The sequence below is a fragment of the Littorina saxatilis genome, unplaced genomic scaffold (assembly GCF_037325665.1).
Source record: "Littorina saxatilis isolate snail1 unplaced genomic scaffold, US_GU_Lsax_2.0 scaffold_2072, whole genome shotgun sequence".
Lineage (NCBI taxonomy): Eukaryota > Metazoa > Mollusca > Gastropoda > Littorinimorpha > Littorinidae > Littorina > Littorina saxatilis.
The window spans coordinates 1-18,058 of record NW_027126941.1 but is presented as its reverse complement, the minus strand read 5'-3'; the positions used below and the strand labels follow the sequence as shown (position 1 = coordinate 18,058).

General features: G+C 41.3%; 1 protein-coding gene across 2 annotated transcripts; it reads left to right on the top strand.

Moving 5' to 3' along the window:
* Positions 1–1,168: 1,168 nt before the first annotated feature.
* LOC138955417 (ribosomal protein S6 kinase 2 beta-like) lies at positions 1,169–17,791 on the top strand. 2 transcript variants are annotated; one of them, XM_070327032.1, is made up of 8 exons: positions 1,169–1,306; positions 4,375–4,479; positions 6,294–6,437; positions 7,119–7,415; positions 8,776–8,803; positions 15,136–15,326; positions 16,480–16,743; positions 17,606–17,791. In XM_070327032.1, the coding sequence occupies exons 3-8, from the start codon at positions 6,345–6,347 to the stop codon at positions 17,774–17,776; spliced, it is 1,044 nt and encodes a 347-aa protein (XP_070183133.1). In that variant the 5' UTR covers positions 1,169–1,306; positions 4,375–4,479; positions 6,294–6,344; the 3' UTR covers positions 17,777–17,791. The 2 variants fall into 2 exon arrangements, with proteins under 2 accessions (XP_070183133.1, XP_070183132.1); XM_070327031.1 differs by having other exon boundaries at positions 15,133–15,326.
* Positions 17,792–18,058: the final 267 nt, after the last annotated feature.

Below are 18,058 nucleotides of genomic sequence, written 5' to 3'. Positions count from 1 at the left end.
CCCCCCCCCCCCTACCCCCAACGCGAAATTCGGCACTGCTAAGGGTCACACCCCGCCAGGTTTTGTCATCGCAATGTTAAATTTGACGATCTTTTCAGTCCAATCAAGGCCAATTCAGTGACAATAATGGTTGCCGCTGGCTGATTCTTTGCCCGTCTGGCTAAGTTACTCCTCAGCGTTTTATAAAACGAGGCACAGAATCTTCATGTACCGTCGCGATATAACCTTGAATGGTTGAAAACGACGTTAAACACCAAATAAAGAAAGAAAGAAAGATCTTCATGTACAGGTCACAGTCTTGAGCTTCTCCTCCCGAACGTACTGAAAATGTCATCATCTGTATGGTCTCTGTTGTGTTTTGACGCCTACTGCTGCTGCTACTGCCCAGTTTAGAAGCAGTGCTGCCGCCTCTGCTTTTGCATAAATACTGCTGCAGTTTTCAGGGCTCCCAAAACTGTGCATACTGTAGAAGCCGAAAAGACGTACCACTACTTCATGACGGGGCTCCAGCGACGCACTGTACGTGAAAAGAGCTGGTCATATGACGTACTACATGTCCGTTATCTTGTGTACCGTCAATACTGTTTTCGGACCGTTATTGCGTGCTAGGCTTTTAAATTTGTGCAGGCACCAAAACCAGTTTGGCGCGGGAACTACAGCTGAAAGGAGGCTTAATTAAACCGACGCAGATCTAGCAGTGGCCGGCTAAGTTAAAATGTTAAAAAATAAAAAAATTAAAAAAAATAAACTGGTCGCTGAGCCACATTTGGCTAGTTATTGTAATTTAGATGAGAAAAAGTTTGTGCTTAATATGTATCGACGTGAATTTACGGGGTATATTTAACCGATTGGACCAAAATGCTTTTGTGAACGGCTCAGAGAACTTGTGAAAGTCGACATTAGATCAACATAAGCACTATAATAGGGATCACATGTCGGAGAGAAATATGCCCTCCAAAAAACAAAACACAAAAACCCCACAAAGGACTGGATCTGGTCTTGGAACCTCCTAGAGTTACTCTGAGAGGTCCAAGGACGGTCATCTAAACATTGAAATAAGGAGGCTCGGGACGTTCTCCTTTAGACGCCTGTGGGGACCCCTTTGCTTTTTTCCTGCCTGCTGCGCGTATGTCCACTATCTAGCATGTCGTTGCTGCTGTTGCACAACACTGAGAAGATGCATTACAAAATATTTCTTATACTTCCCAGAATTCTAGAGGACCATGAAGCCATGGCCGACACGTTCTGTGGAACACCTGCCACCATGAGCCCTGAGGTTCTGCGCAAATTGCCCTACAACTCCAAGGTAACGGCGTCTGCAATTCTTGTCAGCTTTGGTGTCGTAATACAAACTAGATCATGCCAAGTTTGTTATCAGCTCTCGTCATTGAAGATGGATATCTGTTGCACGTGAAGAAAATACGTGTCTGTCAGCATGTCTGTCTGTATGTCTGTCTGTCTGTCTTGTCTGATTGTCGGTCTGTCTGTCTGTCTGCCTGTCTGCCTGTCTGTCTGTCTGTCTGTCTGTCTTGTCTGATTGTCGGTCTGTCTGTCTGTCTTGTCTGTCTGTCTGTCTGTCTGTCTGTCTTGTCTGATTGTCGGTCTGTCTGTCTTGTCTGATTGTCGGTCTGTCTGTCTGTCTTGTCTGATTGTCGGTCTGTCTGTCTGTCTGTCTGTCTGTTTGTTTGTCTGTCTTGTCTGATTGTCTGTCTGTCTGTCCGTCTGTCTGTCTTGTCTGATTGTCGGTCTGTCTGTCTGTCTGTCTTGTCTGATTGTCGGTCTGTCTGTCTGTCTGTCTTGTCTGATTGTCTGTCTGTCTGTCTGTCTGTCTCTAACCCCTTGGTCTTGACTGCCGGAGGAATTTTTTTGTAAAACACCACAACGAAAATATCTTTCTTTCTTTATTTGGTGTTTAACGTCGTTTTCAACCACGAAGGTTATATCGCGACGAGGGAAAGGGGGGAGATGGGAAACGAAAATATAACATTGAAGGTATAACAATTAGACCAAATATAAGAAAATGATCTCCGGCGGAGGCAATCATCTTACATACATTCAAAGGGCAATCATCCAAAAACAGGTAGACTGCCAACGTTCCAAAGTTGTGTCATAAATTAAACGTTCCAAAGTTGTGTCATAAATTAAACGTTCCAAAGTTGTGTCATAAATTAAACGTTCCAAAGTTGTGTCATAAATTAAACGTTCCAAAGTTGTGTCATAAATTAAACGTTCCAAAGTTGTGTCATAAATTAAACGTTCCAAAGTTGTGTCATAAATTAAACGTTCCAAAGTTGTGTCATAAATTAAACGTTCCAAAGTTGTGTCATACATTAAACGTTCCAAAGTTGTGTCATAAATTAAACGTTCCAAAGTTGTGTCATAAATTAAACGTTCCAATAACACACCATTCTTGTTTTTTGATTCAAAGGGCAATTTATATACTGTTGTTGCTTCCCTTTCAAAAGTATTGATTTTTACACCCCCGGTATAGGGGTGTGTAGGATTCGTTTTATTATGATACGTGTAGCAAAGTACGTACCTGGTACGTATTATGGAATTCAAGGTGCTGAACCTGTGTATCCTACATACGTGAGAGAGGCCACTCGTGAGATAACAATATCGTTTAAACCACACGTGCAAGGGCGGATCAATTCACTTTGGAGGGGGGGGGGGTTACAAAATGACTGCGAAGATACAAGTTGACGGCGCCGAAGGCGCCTAAGCCTCTAGGGGGGTCCGGGGGCATGCCCCCCGGAAATTTTGTTTATCCAAAGAAGCAAAATAGAGCTATCTGGTGCATCCTGAGCCAATAAATTACCTCTTTTTTTGGGGGGTGGGGGTGGTTACGTAACCCGTGTAACCCCCCCCCCCAGATCCGCCCTTGCACGTGTGTATATCATGTAAATGAGTTAGTGTCAAACTAGTCTGACAGGAACCTGCTTTTCCACAGCTTATGATGCCAAATTTACCGAGACAAACGTCATTATGGAAACACCTTTGCACCTGCTGTTTCCCCTGGAAGAATTGTAAGAACTTGCACGTCACGCTATACTTTCTAGAGTGACGTTTCTTTGCTTTGACGTTAAAGATTGCACGAGGCTTTGGAAGCGATCGAGGTTCCAAAAAGAAGCGTCTTCAATTTGGATGCCTCGACTGCTCCTCCGAAAGTGGCGTATGGCTGCCTTAATGGCGGGGTAAAAACGGTCATACACGTAAAATTCCACTCGTGCAAAAACACGAGTGTACGAGGGAGTTTCAGCCCACGAACGCAGAAGAAGAAGAAGAAGAAGAAGATGCCTCGACTGCGGGACGTTTTGAGTAAAATACACAGTATAGTCTGTTGGATAAACAGAATACTACATGGCTTGCTGTGTCATACCAGATTAACACTCGTTGCTTTTTCAAATACTGAAAAGCTCGCTTTCGCTGGTAGCTCAATATTTAAACAAGTCGCGTAAGGCGAAATTACTACATTTAGTCAAGCTGTGGAACTCACAGAATGAAACTGAACGTAGTCCGCCGCTAGTGCAAAAGGCAGTGAAAGTGACGAGCCTGTTTGGCGCGGCAGCGGTTGCGCTGTGCTTCATAGCACGCTTTACTGTACCTCTCTTCGTTTTAACTTTCTGCGCGTGTTTTTAATCCAAACATATCATATCTATATGTTTTTGGAATCAGGAACCGACAAGGAATAAGATGAAATAGTTTTTGAAACGATTTCGGAAATTTAATTTTAATCATAATTTTTATATTTTTAATTTTCAGAGCTTGTTTTTAATCCAAATATAACATATGTATGTTTTTGGAATCAGAAAATGATGAAGAATAAGATGAACGTAAATTTGGATCGTTTTATAAAAAAAAATTTTGTTACAATTTTCAGATTTTTAATGACCAAAGTCATTAATTAATTTTTAAGCCACCAAACTGAAATGCAATACCGAAGTCCGGCCTTCGTCGAAGATTGCTTGGCCAAAATTTCAATCAATTTGATTGAAAAATGAGGGTGTGACAGTGCCGCCTCAACTTTTACAAAAAGCCGGATATGACGTCATCAAAGACATTTATCGAAAAAAAGAAAAATATTTCCGGGGATATCATTCCCAGGAACTCTCATGTCAAATTTCATAAAGATCGGTCCAGTAGTTTAGTCTGAATCGCTCTACACACACACACAGACACATGCACACACAGACACACACACACACACACACACACACACACACACACACACACACACATACACCACGACCCTCGTTTCGATTCCCCCTCTATGTTAAAATATTTAGTCAAAACTTGACTAAATGTAAAAAGCAACTCGTGTAAATCTGGTTCGACACAGCAAGCCATGTAGTGTTCTCAACCTCTTTGTGTCAGGCGGACATCTGGAGCCTCGGCTGCCTTGTGGGAGAGATGGCGACAAGAACTGAAGGCTACAATCCGGCCTCTAAGGACCTCCTTGAAAATGTCACTGTGAGGACTGTGAGTGTATTGTTTAACTGTTTGTTTGTGCTTGCGTCTGAGTGTCTAAGTTTGTCGGTCTGTGTGTCGGTCAGTCTGTTCATGTCTTTGTATGTGTATGTGTGTCTGTCGCTCGGTGTGTGTGTGTGTGGGTGTGTGTGTGTGTGTGTGGGTGTGTGTGTGTGTGTGTGTGTGTGTGTGTGTGTGTGTAACTGTCGGTCTGTGTGTCGGTCAGTTTGTTTATGTCTTTGTATGTGTCTATGTGTGTCTGTCGCTCGGTGTGTGTGTGTGTGTGTATGTGTGTGTGTGTGTGTGTGTGTGTGTGCGTGCGTGCGTGCGTGTGTGTGTGTGTGTGTGTGTGTGTGTGTGTGTGTGTGTGTGTGTCTAACTGTCGGTCTGGTTGTCGGTCGGTCTGTTTATGTCTTTGTATAAGTATTTGTATGATGTCTGTTACTCCGTGTGTTTGTCCACAGGTCGAACCGTATATCTGTCTGTCTGTCTGACTATTTTTGTAAATTTTGACTAAATGTTTTAACATAGACCGGGAATCGGAACGAGGGTAGTGATGTGTGTGTGTGTGTGTGTGTGTGTGTGTGTGTGTGTGTGTGTGTGTGTGTGTGTGTGTGTGTGTGTGTGTGTGTGTGTGTGTGTGTGTGTGTGTGTACACCAATTCCAGGAAAACTACCGGACTGATTTTTATAAAACTTTATATCGAATTTTTGTTCTCGGCTTTTGACAAAAGTTGAGGCCGCACTGTTGTGACGTCCGGGGGCCCGGTAGCTCAGTTGGTAGATCACTGGACTTGTGATCGAAAGGTCGCAGGTTCGAATTCGGACCGGGACAGACCCGGGTCAACTTTATGTGCAGACCCAGAGACGGAAGCCATGTCCCACCCCCGTGTCACCACGATGGCACGTAAAATTAAAAGACCTCGGTCATTCTGCCATAAGTGTAGATGGCTGATACCACCTAAACACGCATACACTTGTGTATCTCATCAACAGCCGTGAGGGCGTAAAACTCGATTTATCATATAACCCATATCTTGTCCTTATAGGCCCAGCCTCACGAAAAAAGCAGTTCTAACCTGATGGAACACACTTGCAATAGCATTTAACAGCATTAAATGACACAGTTCGTTTTAATGGCTATTTAGATTTCGTGGTTTATCTAACCCCTGAGCTATCGTGAACCCGTGTGATCCACTTTCCTTTTTTTTCACAATTTAGTCGTCAGTTTGTGATTCCAATGCGACTCGCTGTATCTGCAATAGCACGTTATTGTGTACCTCTGAATCTAAAACGCAACAAACGGCTGCGAGTCACACGAACTTATCGGCGGCGATGGCTTCAAATAGCAAGCGCTATGCAGAACATTCGTCTGCAACACGACCTTGCGTGACCTAGCAGCTGCTTCCGGGCTACCTTTGTTTTAAACTTTCAAAACTTCGAGCTGTACTGATCTTGTCTTGATGAAAGGAGATATTTTATGATTTAAGAATGTTTGTGTTACAAGCTGTCAATTTATTATTTAGATTTTAAAAGTTATTTCTAGCGCCAAAACGAGGCATCCGATTGTGGTACTGACAATCCGGCTGGCCACGCAAAAATAAATTCTTTGAAAAATGCTCGCTCTTTATGGAGGGCACCAAGGATGTTCTCAAGCGGTGAGTGTTTAAACGAAAGGGTGTTTGTACTGTGTGTAAAAGCCTGACAGTGTCTGTGACCAGAAACTGATGGTTTACGGGAAGCTGAGTATGCCTTTAAAGATCTTAATATTCTAATAAAATAAAAATGTAATGTGCGTGTTTGCGTGTGTGTTTGTGTGTTTTGCAGCGTGAAAGACTTCCGGAAGAATATAGCTAACATCTCGATGATCTTGTTGGCATGATGTTGCTGGAAAATGTTGAGAAAAGGATTACAGCGTCGGCCATTTTGGATTCTGATCTTCTTCAAGACGGTGTTCACAGAGAAGAGAAAGTAAGCCTGAGTCTATTTCAGACAACTTATGCTCTGTCCTGACAGAAAACAAATCTATTTCATCACGAGGCCAAAACAAATTAGAAATCTGGTCTTCTGTCAATTTGTTTTACATTTCTGTTTCTGAAAATTAAGCAGCAACAACAACAACAACAACAGCAGCAACAACAGCACCAACAACAACAACATCAACAACAACAACAACAATAACAAGAATACAATATCATACTTTTTTTAAGTTAGGTTTCTATTTTCAAAACGCAGAATAAAATCTGGCAAATGAATCCTTGGAAACACTTCCCAATTGTAGAGTTGACCGACTTTGGAAGCTTTCGTTGTCGAGATTAGATATATGCCAGTCGATATTAATAGACACGTTTGAAATCACTTGAACATCATAAATAAATGTTCAGATTATTTCACCTCACACAATTGTTTCTGAAAAAGAGATTTCTTCCGCAATACCTAAACCCCGCCTCACGTACAGACACAGATACACACAGACATACGCACACACACACACACACATACATACACAAACACACACACACACACACACACACACACACACACACACACACACACTTTCACAAATACATGTACACGCAATGTTGCCTAAGCGCTGGCAGACAAATACAGCCATGTTCATACGAATATGTTTTACTTGTACTTCCACCACAGCCACTTGAACTCCTAACACGTTACCAACTCCTGGAATTCCTGACAACAAACAGGGAGCTCAACCCACAGCCAACAGACGACCTTACAGACAATCCGATGAAACTCCACGAAAGCCTGGATATGAAAGGGGATTCAATGCTGGCCTACCACGACAAGTTGAACCACCGCATGCGTGGCAGACGAGAAGATGCAGAAACAGCTACGTTATCCCCACATACAGTTGATGCGCCGTTCACGACGTCGAATCAGTCAACTGTTGTTCAAGCAACGGTCAAAAAGACAAAACCGGATTCTTTGGTAAGAATGATCTTACCTGTTTTTATCTGGAGTGTTTGTTTTTGACACGCATTTGTTAACAAATTATACCCAATTAGCCTGTTCTCATCTCTTGAGATATTGTGGTTTTTTTCAGTGCACACTTCTCGTTGTGCACAATGTCGCCATTTTTGCAAAATACGGCGCCCGCCATTGTCCGTGAGGCCCAAGCTTGTTATTGGTATAGTTATTCATGACTTAGATAAGAGCGTTTGAGATAATGAGGAGGTTCGACGTCAGACATATCGATTTTGATTCCATTAATTTTATAAAGTGTCGGCGAAATCAGAAAACAGACCTCAAAACAAGGTTTATGCTTCCTTCCAATGTATTAATTGATGAGTGGTAAAGCACCGCAGTATCTTTAAAAAAAAAGTGGTATATATTATTCTTTGTGGTTAATTGCTTGTTGACTACCATGCAAACCATCCCAGTGACGTCAACCGATAGTTATAAAAATGATAATACAGTGTTCTAGATGGTCGAACGTGTAGCAAAGACCTGTACATGTACGTGTAGATATTGCATCACCCGTGACTCACTTTTTTCTCCAATGTTCCAAATGCATACGTTGTTTTGCTCCCACCAAGACTGCAGAGCTTGGCAAACGCGTGACGTAAAAATAGATTTGATGACGTTACCCGTACAGGTTCCCGTAAACGTCCTGAAAAGTGCTGATCTAGATCTTGCTAATATCAAAAACTGACTTGTAAGCTGCGGTAGACTAGCATCATCAAAAACATCCGACAGCGATTGACCCCATTCAACTACCCAACCCTCGTTTATCTGAATTTTGGCATGTGATCATTTTCAACCCGCGGGTTAGGGGGAAGAATTTACCCGATGCTCCCCAGCATGTCGTAAGAGGCGACTAACGGATTCTGTTTCTCTTTTTACCCTTGTTAAGTGTTTCTTGTATAGAATATAGTCAATGTTTGTAAAGATTTTAGTCAAGCAGAGTGTAAGAAATGTTAAGTCCTTTGTACTGGAAACTTGCATTCTCCCAGTAAGGTCATAATTATATTGTACTACGTTGCAAGCCCCTGGAGCAAATTTTTTGATTAGTGCTTTTGTGAACAAGAAACAATTAACAAGTGGCTATCTCCCCCCCCCCCCCTTTCCCCGTCGCGATATAACCTTGAACGGTTGAAAACGACGTTAAACACCAAATAAAGAAAGAAAGAAAGAAAGAAAAAGCATAAAATCTGTCTGAGTGATTTCTCTCATTTTTGTTACACTTGTTTCATCACTCACACTTTGAAAATATCACACAAAATATTAGCGATATCTATTTTTTCGTCAACTTTAAATACCTATAAATTGACATTCTTCTCTTCCACAGGCCAAAGAAGGCACGGAGCCCTCAGCAGGTACGTTGATCTTTAGTTTTTACCTTTAAAGGTTAGCGAAGGCTGGAGTGTAAAAGGTCATGCTTCTGAGGCAAACTTCCGTTTAGCTGCCGTTAGCCAATGAAAATCTGACCTGATTTTGCGTGGCCGGGCTTATCTGAGGAGCCAGTTTGTGCAACGGCTACACTCAGCTATCGATATGCAGTTGTGCGTACAGTTAGTGAATGAGTGAGTGAGTGAGTGAGCGAGTGCTTATAAAGGCTGCCATATTCGTAGCGTTCATTAATTAATTCATATTGTTTACATGTGCCAATAATGTTATACAACTGTACTTAAGGGGATATAATAACGATTGGCTGTAGCTTTCGAACACAGAAAAAAATATTTCAGTATTGCAAAGTGGTGTTGATAGTATCGAATGTAAACAGAACAGTCTCAAACGCCATCTTTGGTTTACGAAATGTCACGAAGTGACGTCAACGGTCTAAAAATAGCCAAAGTCCTGGAGAACTGTTGCTAAACAATGCAATAAAGAATTAATTATTTCTCGTAATTGGTAAGGACTTCAAACCTAAAACTTTGCAGGAAGCTTAATTTATACATCCCCGCAACGATGGGAAAAGCCCTGGAAGTAATTAAACAAATTAAATAGGACTATGTCAGCCTTTAAATTTTTATCAAATCAGTGCCGTTCTTTGCAATCCGGCTGTGGTTATGACAGTCTACCGTACCTGCAATCGTAAAAAACACTAGCTGAAACCGTTTTTCAAAAACCTGTAATGAAATTACCCGGAACCGTCCTTGATAATTGATTATTTCCTTCTTCTTTTAACCTGTGTTTTCTTAGCACACACACATACACACACACACACACACACACACACATATACATACATACACACACACATATACATACACACACACACACACACACATATACATACATACACACACTCACACACACATTCACACACACACACACACACACATACACACACACACATACACACACACACACATACACACACACACATACATACACACACACACACACACACACACACACACACACACATACATACACACACACATACACTGTGACACACACATACACACACACATACATACACACACACACACATACACACACACACACACACACATACACACACACACACACATACACACACACACATACATACACACACACACACACACACACATACACACACACATACACACACACACACACACGCAGACCACATACGCGCACGCGCACACACACACACCCACACCCACACACACACACTCACACACACGCGCACACACACACACACACACACACACACACACACACACACACACACACACACACACACTCGCTCTTTTGCGCACAAGAGAAAGGGAGAGACCGACAGACCGAAATAGGCAGACACACAGATAAACAACAATGCAACTACTCTTTCTGTCGTGTTCGTCCATACATATAAACATACGCATGGACATCTTGCCAGTAACATTTGAGCATAATGTGTTCGGTTTGAAAGAAAAGAGGAATCCATTAAAACAACAAATCGCGTGAGGCGAAATTACTACATTTAGTCAATCTGTGGAACTCACAGAATGAAACTGAACGCACTGCATTTTTTCACAATGACCGTAGTCCGCCGCTTGTGCAAAACGGAGTGAAACTGACGAGCCTGTTCAGCGCGGTAGTGGTTTCGCTGTGCTGCATAGCACGCTTTTCTGTACCTCTCTTCGTTTTAACTTTCTGAGCGTGTTTTTAATCCAAACATATCATATCTATATGATTTTGGAATCAGGAACCGACAAGGAATAAGATGAAATTGTTTTTAAATCGATTTGGGAAATTTAATTTTGATCATAATTTTTAATTTTTTTCATTTTCAGAGCTTGTTTTTAATCCAAATATAACATATTTATATGTTTTTGGAATTAGGAAATGATGTAGAATAAGATGAACGTAAATTTGGATCGTTTTATATAAAAAAAAATTATTACAATTTTCAGATTTTTAATGACCAAAGTCATTAATTAATTTTTAAACCACCAAGCTGAAATGCAATACCGAAGTCCGGCCTTCGTCGAAGATTGCTTTACAAAAATTTCAATCAATTTGATTGAAAAATGAGGGTGTGACAGTGCCGCCTCAACTTTTACAAAAAGCCGGATATGACGTCATCAAAAGTATTTATCGAAAAAATGAAAAAAGTCCAGGGATATAATTCCCAGGAACTCTCATGTCAAAATTTCATAAAGATCGGTCCAGTAGTTTGGTCTGAATCGCTCTACACACACACGCACAAACAGACAGACACACACACACACACCACGACCCTCGTCTCGATTCCCCCTCTATGTTAAAACATTTAGTCAAAACTTGACTAAATGTAAAAAAGAAGTAAAAAAAAAAAAATAGCGTATGTGTTATGTCGTTGTATATATCGTATCGTATAGTATCGCATCGTATCGTATTGTGTTGTATTGTCACGGTGGTGTATAGTATTGTATTATATTGTATTGCATTGCATTGCATTGCATTGTATTGCATTGCATTGCATTGTATTGCATTACTGTACATTACTGCACTGTGCTGTGCTGTTCGGTGCTGTACTGTACTGTACTGTGCTGTGCTGTACTGTACGGTACTGTACTGTACCATTCTGTACTGTACTATACTGTACTGTACTGTTCTGTACTGTGCTGTGCTGCGCTGCGCTGTTCTGTACTGTACTGGCTGTACTGCGCTGTGCTGTACTGTACTGTGTTGTGCTGTGCTGTTCTGTACTGTACTGTACTGTACTGTACTGTACTGTACTGTGCTGTGCTGTGCTGTGCTGCGCTGCGCTGCTCTGTGCTGTGCTGTGCTGTGCTGTGCTGTGCTGCGCTGCGCTGTGCTGTACTGTGCTGTGCTGTGTTGTGCTGCGCTGTACTGTGCTATACTGTGCTGTACTATACTGTAATGTATCGTGTCTGTCCACCCTAAGCCCATGAGAAGGTACACAAATTAACAATAGACGCATCAGTACACACCTTTTCTGGGAAATGAGGTCAATTTAGCACAAAGAAACGAATACAGCATAACCGCACACAAAAACAAACCAACAAAAAACGTATGAGTAGACAGGACTCGAACACGGCTTTCAAGGAGTGGTGGCACTTGAAAGAGAAACTATTCACTTCTTGGGTGTGCATACGCTTTGTTGACTAGTGTGACGCGAATTGCGAATATATGTTACAGTGCTAGGTTTTATACAGCACTTGTCTCTATCGCTTGTAACATGAGATTCAAGAAAGCAGTGTTGCAGTTTACACCGCATATCGTACTGTATATCTTCCTTATATCTCTGATCGTATAGGTAAGCTTTTTTCTGCTGTCTTAATTCTTGTTTATGGCCAAAGCAAGTGAGTATTGTGTCGTCTGTATACCTCTGATCGTATATAATAGGTAAGCTTTTTTCTGCTGTCTTCTTGTTTAAAAGCAAGTCAGTATTGTGTCGTCTTTATACCTCTGATCGTATAGGTAAGCCTTTTTCTTCTGTCTTCTTGTTTAAAAGCAAGTCAGTATTGTGTCGTCTTTATACCTCTGATCGTATAGGTAAGCCTTTTTCTGCTGTCTTCTTGTTTAAAAGCAAGTCAGTATTGTGTCGTCTTTATACCTCTGATCGTATAGGTAAGCCTTTTTTCTGCTGTCTTCTTGTTTAAAAGCAAGTCGGTATTGAGTCGTCTTTATACCTCTGATCGTATAGGTAAGCCTTTTTTCTGCTGTCGACTTGTTTAAAAGCAAGTCAGTATTGTGTCGTCTTTATACCTCTGATCGTTTTGGTAAGTCTTTTTTCTGCTGTCTTCTTGTTTAAAAGCAAGTCAGTATTGTGTCGTCTTTATACCTCTGATCGTATAGGTAAGCCTTTTTCTGCTGTCTTCTTGTTTAAAAGCAAGTCAGTATTGTGTCGTCTTTATACCTCTGATCGTATAGGTAAGTATTGTGTCCAGAAGGACATCGAGCAACGCTAACCTGCATGATTGTTGCTTGTAAACTGTTCGCTTAATTGTTAACTTTATTTACTCGTTCGGTTTAGATACACCTTATAGTCTCTTCGACTATTGTATAGCAGTGTTGCTGAAAAAAGACTTAATCTTATGCTATTATGTGTGTGCGTGAGTGTGTGTGTGCGTGTGTGTGTGTGTGTGTGTGTGTGTGTGTGTGTGTGTGTGTGTGTGTGTGTGTGTGTGTGTGACACGGGATTTGTGTGTGTGTGTGTGTGCGGTGTGTGTGTGTGCGGTGGTATGTGTGTGTGTGTGTGTGTGTGTGTGTGTGTGTGACACGGGATTTGTGTATGTGTGAGTGTGTGTGTGTATGTGTGTGTGTGTGTGTGTGTGTCACGGTGTGTGTGTGTGTGTGTGTGTGTGTGTGTGTGACACGGGATGTGTGTGTGTTGTGTGTGTTTTTGTGTGTGTGTGTATGTGTGTGTGTGTGTGTGTATGTGTGGAAGGAGGGGGGGGGGGGGTCATCGTGCAATTTGTGTCTTTTAACACTACAAACCAAACCGGCAGAGACAGAAGAAACCAAAAAAGAATAGTTCTCTACATTAACGTTTTGTTCTTTTTGTTTTCAGTCTTTTTTCAATATTTAAAAATATATATTTACATTTGTATTTTCTTATATAATTATCTTCTTTATCTTATAAGGGGGGGGGGGGAGGGGCTCTTTCGGAGTTCCAATCCCTACGGGGTACCGGTACAGTAGAAGCTAATTTGCATCTCAGACAACTTAACAATGCGATCCGGCAATGGACAGGGTTATTCCCCGCGACAGCCAGTTGAGAGGCATACCACGCTCTGAGTAAATTATTGCATCTACTCATAAACAAAAGATGAAAATGTGGTGGTGGTTGCAGCAAACAGACAAACCATCTAGCAAGAAAAACAAACCAGCACACACATTGTCTGGTATTTATGTTCATTCATGCTGGTGGTTACACATCAGTGACCGCTTTGATTTGTTGACTTTTAGTTTCTGTTTGTGTTTCTTTGTTCAAGCTTTTGTTGGCTGGTACCTGTGTTTGTTTGTTTGTTTGTTGGTTGGTTTGTTTGTTGGTTGGTTGGTTTGTTTTTTTTTTCTTTTTTTTTTAAATCTCAGTTGCATGCAGGCTGCTTCAACCCTTTCTTTTTTGCCTTTTTGTTGGTTGAAAAATAAGGACATGATTCAGAGAGCAGTAGGTGGAGACATGTTATTAAGAGATACGTGTTTATGGAACAGCAAGGATATAATCTATTGCGGCCAAACCCTGTTTTTTAGCGACTGGATTAAAGCAGGCGTTTGTCGAGTAAAGGATGTATATGTTGGTAATGAGATTGTGCCCTTTAATATTATGCAGCAGAAGGTTGGATGTAAGCCCACAAGATACTTTGAATATAGGGTGATTTGTACAGCAGTTAAAGCAGCAACACTACGCTCTGCAAATGGAAATGTATGTGGATTCAACGATTTAAAGAACCTGAGTAAGCCTTGTCAATTTCGCAAATTAATTATAAAGGAAAAATATGTGGAGCCGGTTGTAGTTAAATTTTGGGAACATAAATTTGATTTCAGGCCGGGAAAAGAGCAATGGTTAATGGTAAACAAAGTAACCACTGAAACAAGATTGCGAATGTTGCATTGGAAAATATTGCACAATATTTACCCCACAAATATTTTATTGTATAAAATAGGCATTTCCGTGAGTAATTGCTGTACTCACTGTGAGAACGAAATTGATTATATTGAACATTTTTTTTACTTTTGCCCGAAAATTATGTCCATTTGGAAATGCGTTGAGGATAAAGTGAATTGTAAATATAATATGATTATTAAAATTACCGTAAAGGAAGTTTTTTTGGGCGTATTTGAAAATTCACAAAGTTCCAAGGCACTAATAAGTTATGTGAATTATTTGATTGTGATAGCCAAAATGTGTGTTGGTATTTATAGATATGGCTCCCCTCTGGATATTGTATGCATTTTTGAGAGGGAATTGTTATATAGAAAAGTTGCTTAAAATACATTTAGATATAGTAATGTTAATGTTATAGTAAAAACATTACTTAAAAAAAAAATTTAAAAAAAATCAATGAAGAAGGATGCTCCCCGCCAACAACAACAACAACAAAAAAAACAACAAAAAAAAGGCAAAAAAGAAAGGGTTGGTTGGTTGGTTGGTTTCTTTCTTTCTTTCTTTCTTTTTCAGTTTTTTCTTTCTTTCTTTCTTTTTCAGTTTCTTTCTTTCTTTCTTCTTTCTTTCTTTCTTTCTCTAATGCATCAATAATCTCATTTTTCAATCATAATTAAGCAGGTACACCTCATCAGCTTGAGCACTATTCTGAGGTTGACTACAACGTTAAAGCTATCGTTGACAACACGTGCAACATCATGGCGGACACAGACGACCTTGGCCTCGCCGATTTCGGCATCATCAACAAGGGACTACTGGGTCAAGGCGCGTTCGGCAAAGTCTTTTTGGTGGAAAACGCCCAAAAAGATCAGGTAAGTTGCACTTCAACCCGCTGTAGCCTTACTGCCTTAACGAAGATAAGTGAATATATGTTAGTGCTGTTAGACGGCAGAAGATCCACAGCGACGTTGGTGGTTGAAAAAATACAGTGAACGTCCGTTTTTCTACTTTGAAATCCTTGCTTGCAGAGTTGGTAGCTCTGATCTTTTGGCCCAGGTACTCTCTTCAGGGGCGGATCACATCATTTTCAAAGGGAGGGGGGGGGGTGGGTTTCCAAACTTCTTTTAGGGAAAATTGTTGATGAAAATCAAGGAAAATGGAGCAATCTGGTGCAATCTGAACATTAGTTGTTCTTTATTTTCATTTAAAAAAATAATTAGGCAAGGGTGGAGGGGGGGGGGTTCCGGAACCCCCCCCCCCCCTGGATCCGCCCCTGGGAACACATGGGGGATTTCTTACCGGGGGTCCCACCCCGGGCCTAGAGCTTTTATAGCCGCTCTTACTCGCATGGTGTAACCGTCATCGGACACGCAGGGCATTTATAGGGTAGTCAGTGCCATCTGCCAACCCACGCCGTTCTGGTAAAGACACCGCTAGTTTGTCCGAGACTGCTTATTCTATATTCGCAGCTGGCCCCCATATCTGGGGGCCGTTCCTCTATCCGCCACCTGGGCACCAGCCGGGTTGAGGATAGTCGCCCCCCTACTGAATTGGAAGTAGTCTCTTCCCGGACATCGAATTTGGGGACCATTGTGTAGAGTGTCTGTCCATTAATAAGACTATTAGATAGACGTACATGTGAATGTTAAAAAAAAAGAACAAGTTCCATTTTGGAACGGTTCATTCAGGATAAAAGAAAACATTCAGAATAACATCGACCTATAACGTGGATAAACATAAGACACAGCAGAAAAACATGAAAAAAAATGATGGCCTGACTTATCTTAAAATGTCCCCGGTCCCAAGATGGTACATGGTCGTAGCATGCTAGCAGTTAGAAATGTTTGTGAATGATTTGTTTTAGAGATTCAAAACAATAATTTTTTTTTATGTAAATGTAACGTTTTATTTTGCCAATAATCAACGTTCCAACTACCTACCATTCTTGTTGTTTGATTATGAATTTTGGAACGGTTGGCAGTCTCTCCTTTTTTGGATTGTTGATACGCGATTTGATAATTCCAGTTCGCCTTGAAAGTGATGCAATGGACAACGGCAGACAACGATAACAAGATAATAGCGGAAAGGGAGCTAGAAGTACTGGAGACGTTACAACACCAGCACGTGGTGGTGTATGTGAACTCTTTCGTCAAAGAGGACCGCATGTACATCATCACCGAGTTCTGTGCTGGTGGGGATGTCGGGGGCTTCCTCCAAAATCTGGGCAAAGCCACAGTACCGGAGGACCTTCTGCTTGCCTGGCTTTGGCAGATGGCCTGCGGGCTGGAAGTATACATGTCTTTTTTTTTGTTTTTAAGAGAGAGAGAGAGAGAGAGAGAGAGAGAGAGAGAGAGAGAGAGAGAGAGAGAGAGAGAGAGACCCACACAGACAGACAGACAGACAGACAGACAGAGAGACGGTTAAAGAAATAGAGAGAGACAGACAGACAGGCAGACAGACACACAGACACACGGACAAACAGAGAGATCAAATCAAATCAAATCAAATTTTATTTTTCGAGGGTTGTGGCATAAGCAATACAACGAGCTTTTTTTCAACCAGCCCTCGCCCAGAGAGGGGACTAATCTAATCACATATTTACACGGATATTCACGAAAAAAAGAGAGAGAGAGAGAGAGAGAGAGAGAGAGAGAGAGAGAGAGAGTGAGAGAGAGAGAGAGAGAGAGAGAGAGAGAGAGAGAGAGAGAGAGAGAGAGAGAGAGAGAAACGCATAGGCAGGCAGACAGTCAGGGAGCAAGAGAATTAGAGATCTGGGAGAGGGGGGGGGGATGCGATGGATGAAATCGCAAGCAAACAAAAACACAGCAACAACAACAATTACAACAACATCAACAACAATAACAACAATAACAACAACAACAACATCTTGTTTTTCCTAATGAAGTTTCCATAAGCGAAAATTCGTACCGTCTTGTCTCGTTCTTGTATCGGTGAGTACAGTAATCCTTTATATATATATATTTTTTTTTTTTTTAACTTTGTTCATCTTACCACAGTCACTTCGTTGTTTAGATTTAGTTAACAACAACAACAACAACAACGACAACATGTCAAAGAACAACAGCAAACAATTTATTTCTTAGAATCTTCGGTTTAAAAGTTACTGTAATGGCGTCGTGTTTATTTTCAGTACATGCACATCCCTTCAGAGGACAAACCTGCAGTGCTTCACAGAGACGTGAAGCCCAACAACATCTTCCTCACTGACACAGGTGACATTCGCCTGGGGACGTTGGAATTGCCAGGTAAGGAAGTGACTCCGTTAGCATCTGCACGGCAGGATCGGGCCAACCAGTTCTGATTAGGCACCAAAAAATAAATTAGTCTGTTTACGGTAACCCGACCGACCCTATTTTTTTCGCGCGACCCTAGACTTTTTTTTGACATTTGGGAAAAAAAAGAAAAAAAATCCGACCTACCGACCCTATTTTTTTGGCCTATGTTACCGTAAACAGACCTATTTCTTTTTTGGCCTTATGGAGCAAATAATGAAAATACACTTTCGTCTCCCAGATAAGATTGTGATTGAACTACACTGGATTTTGTTTTTACTTGTGAAAGGTGCACACACCTATTGGATACG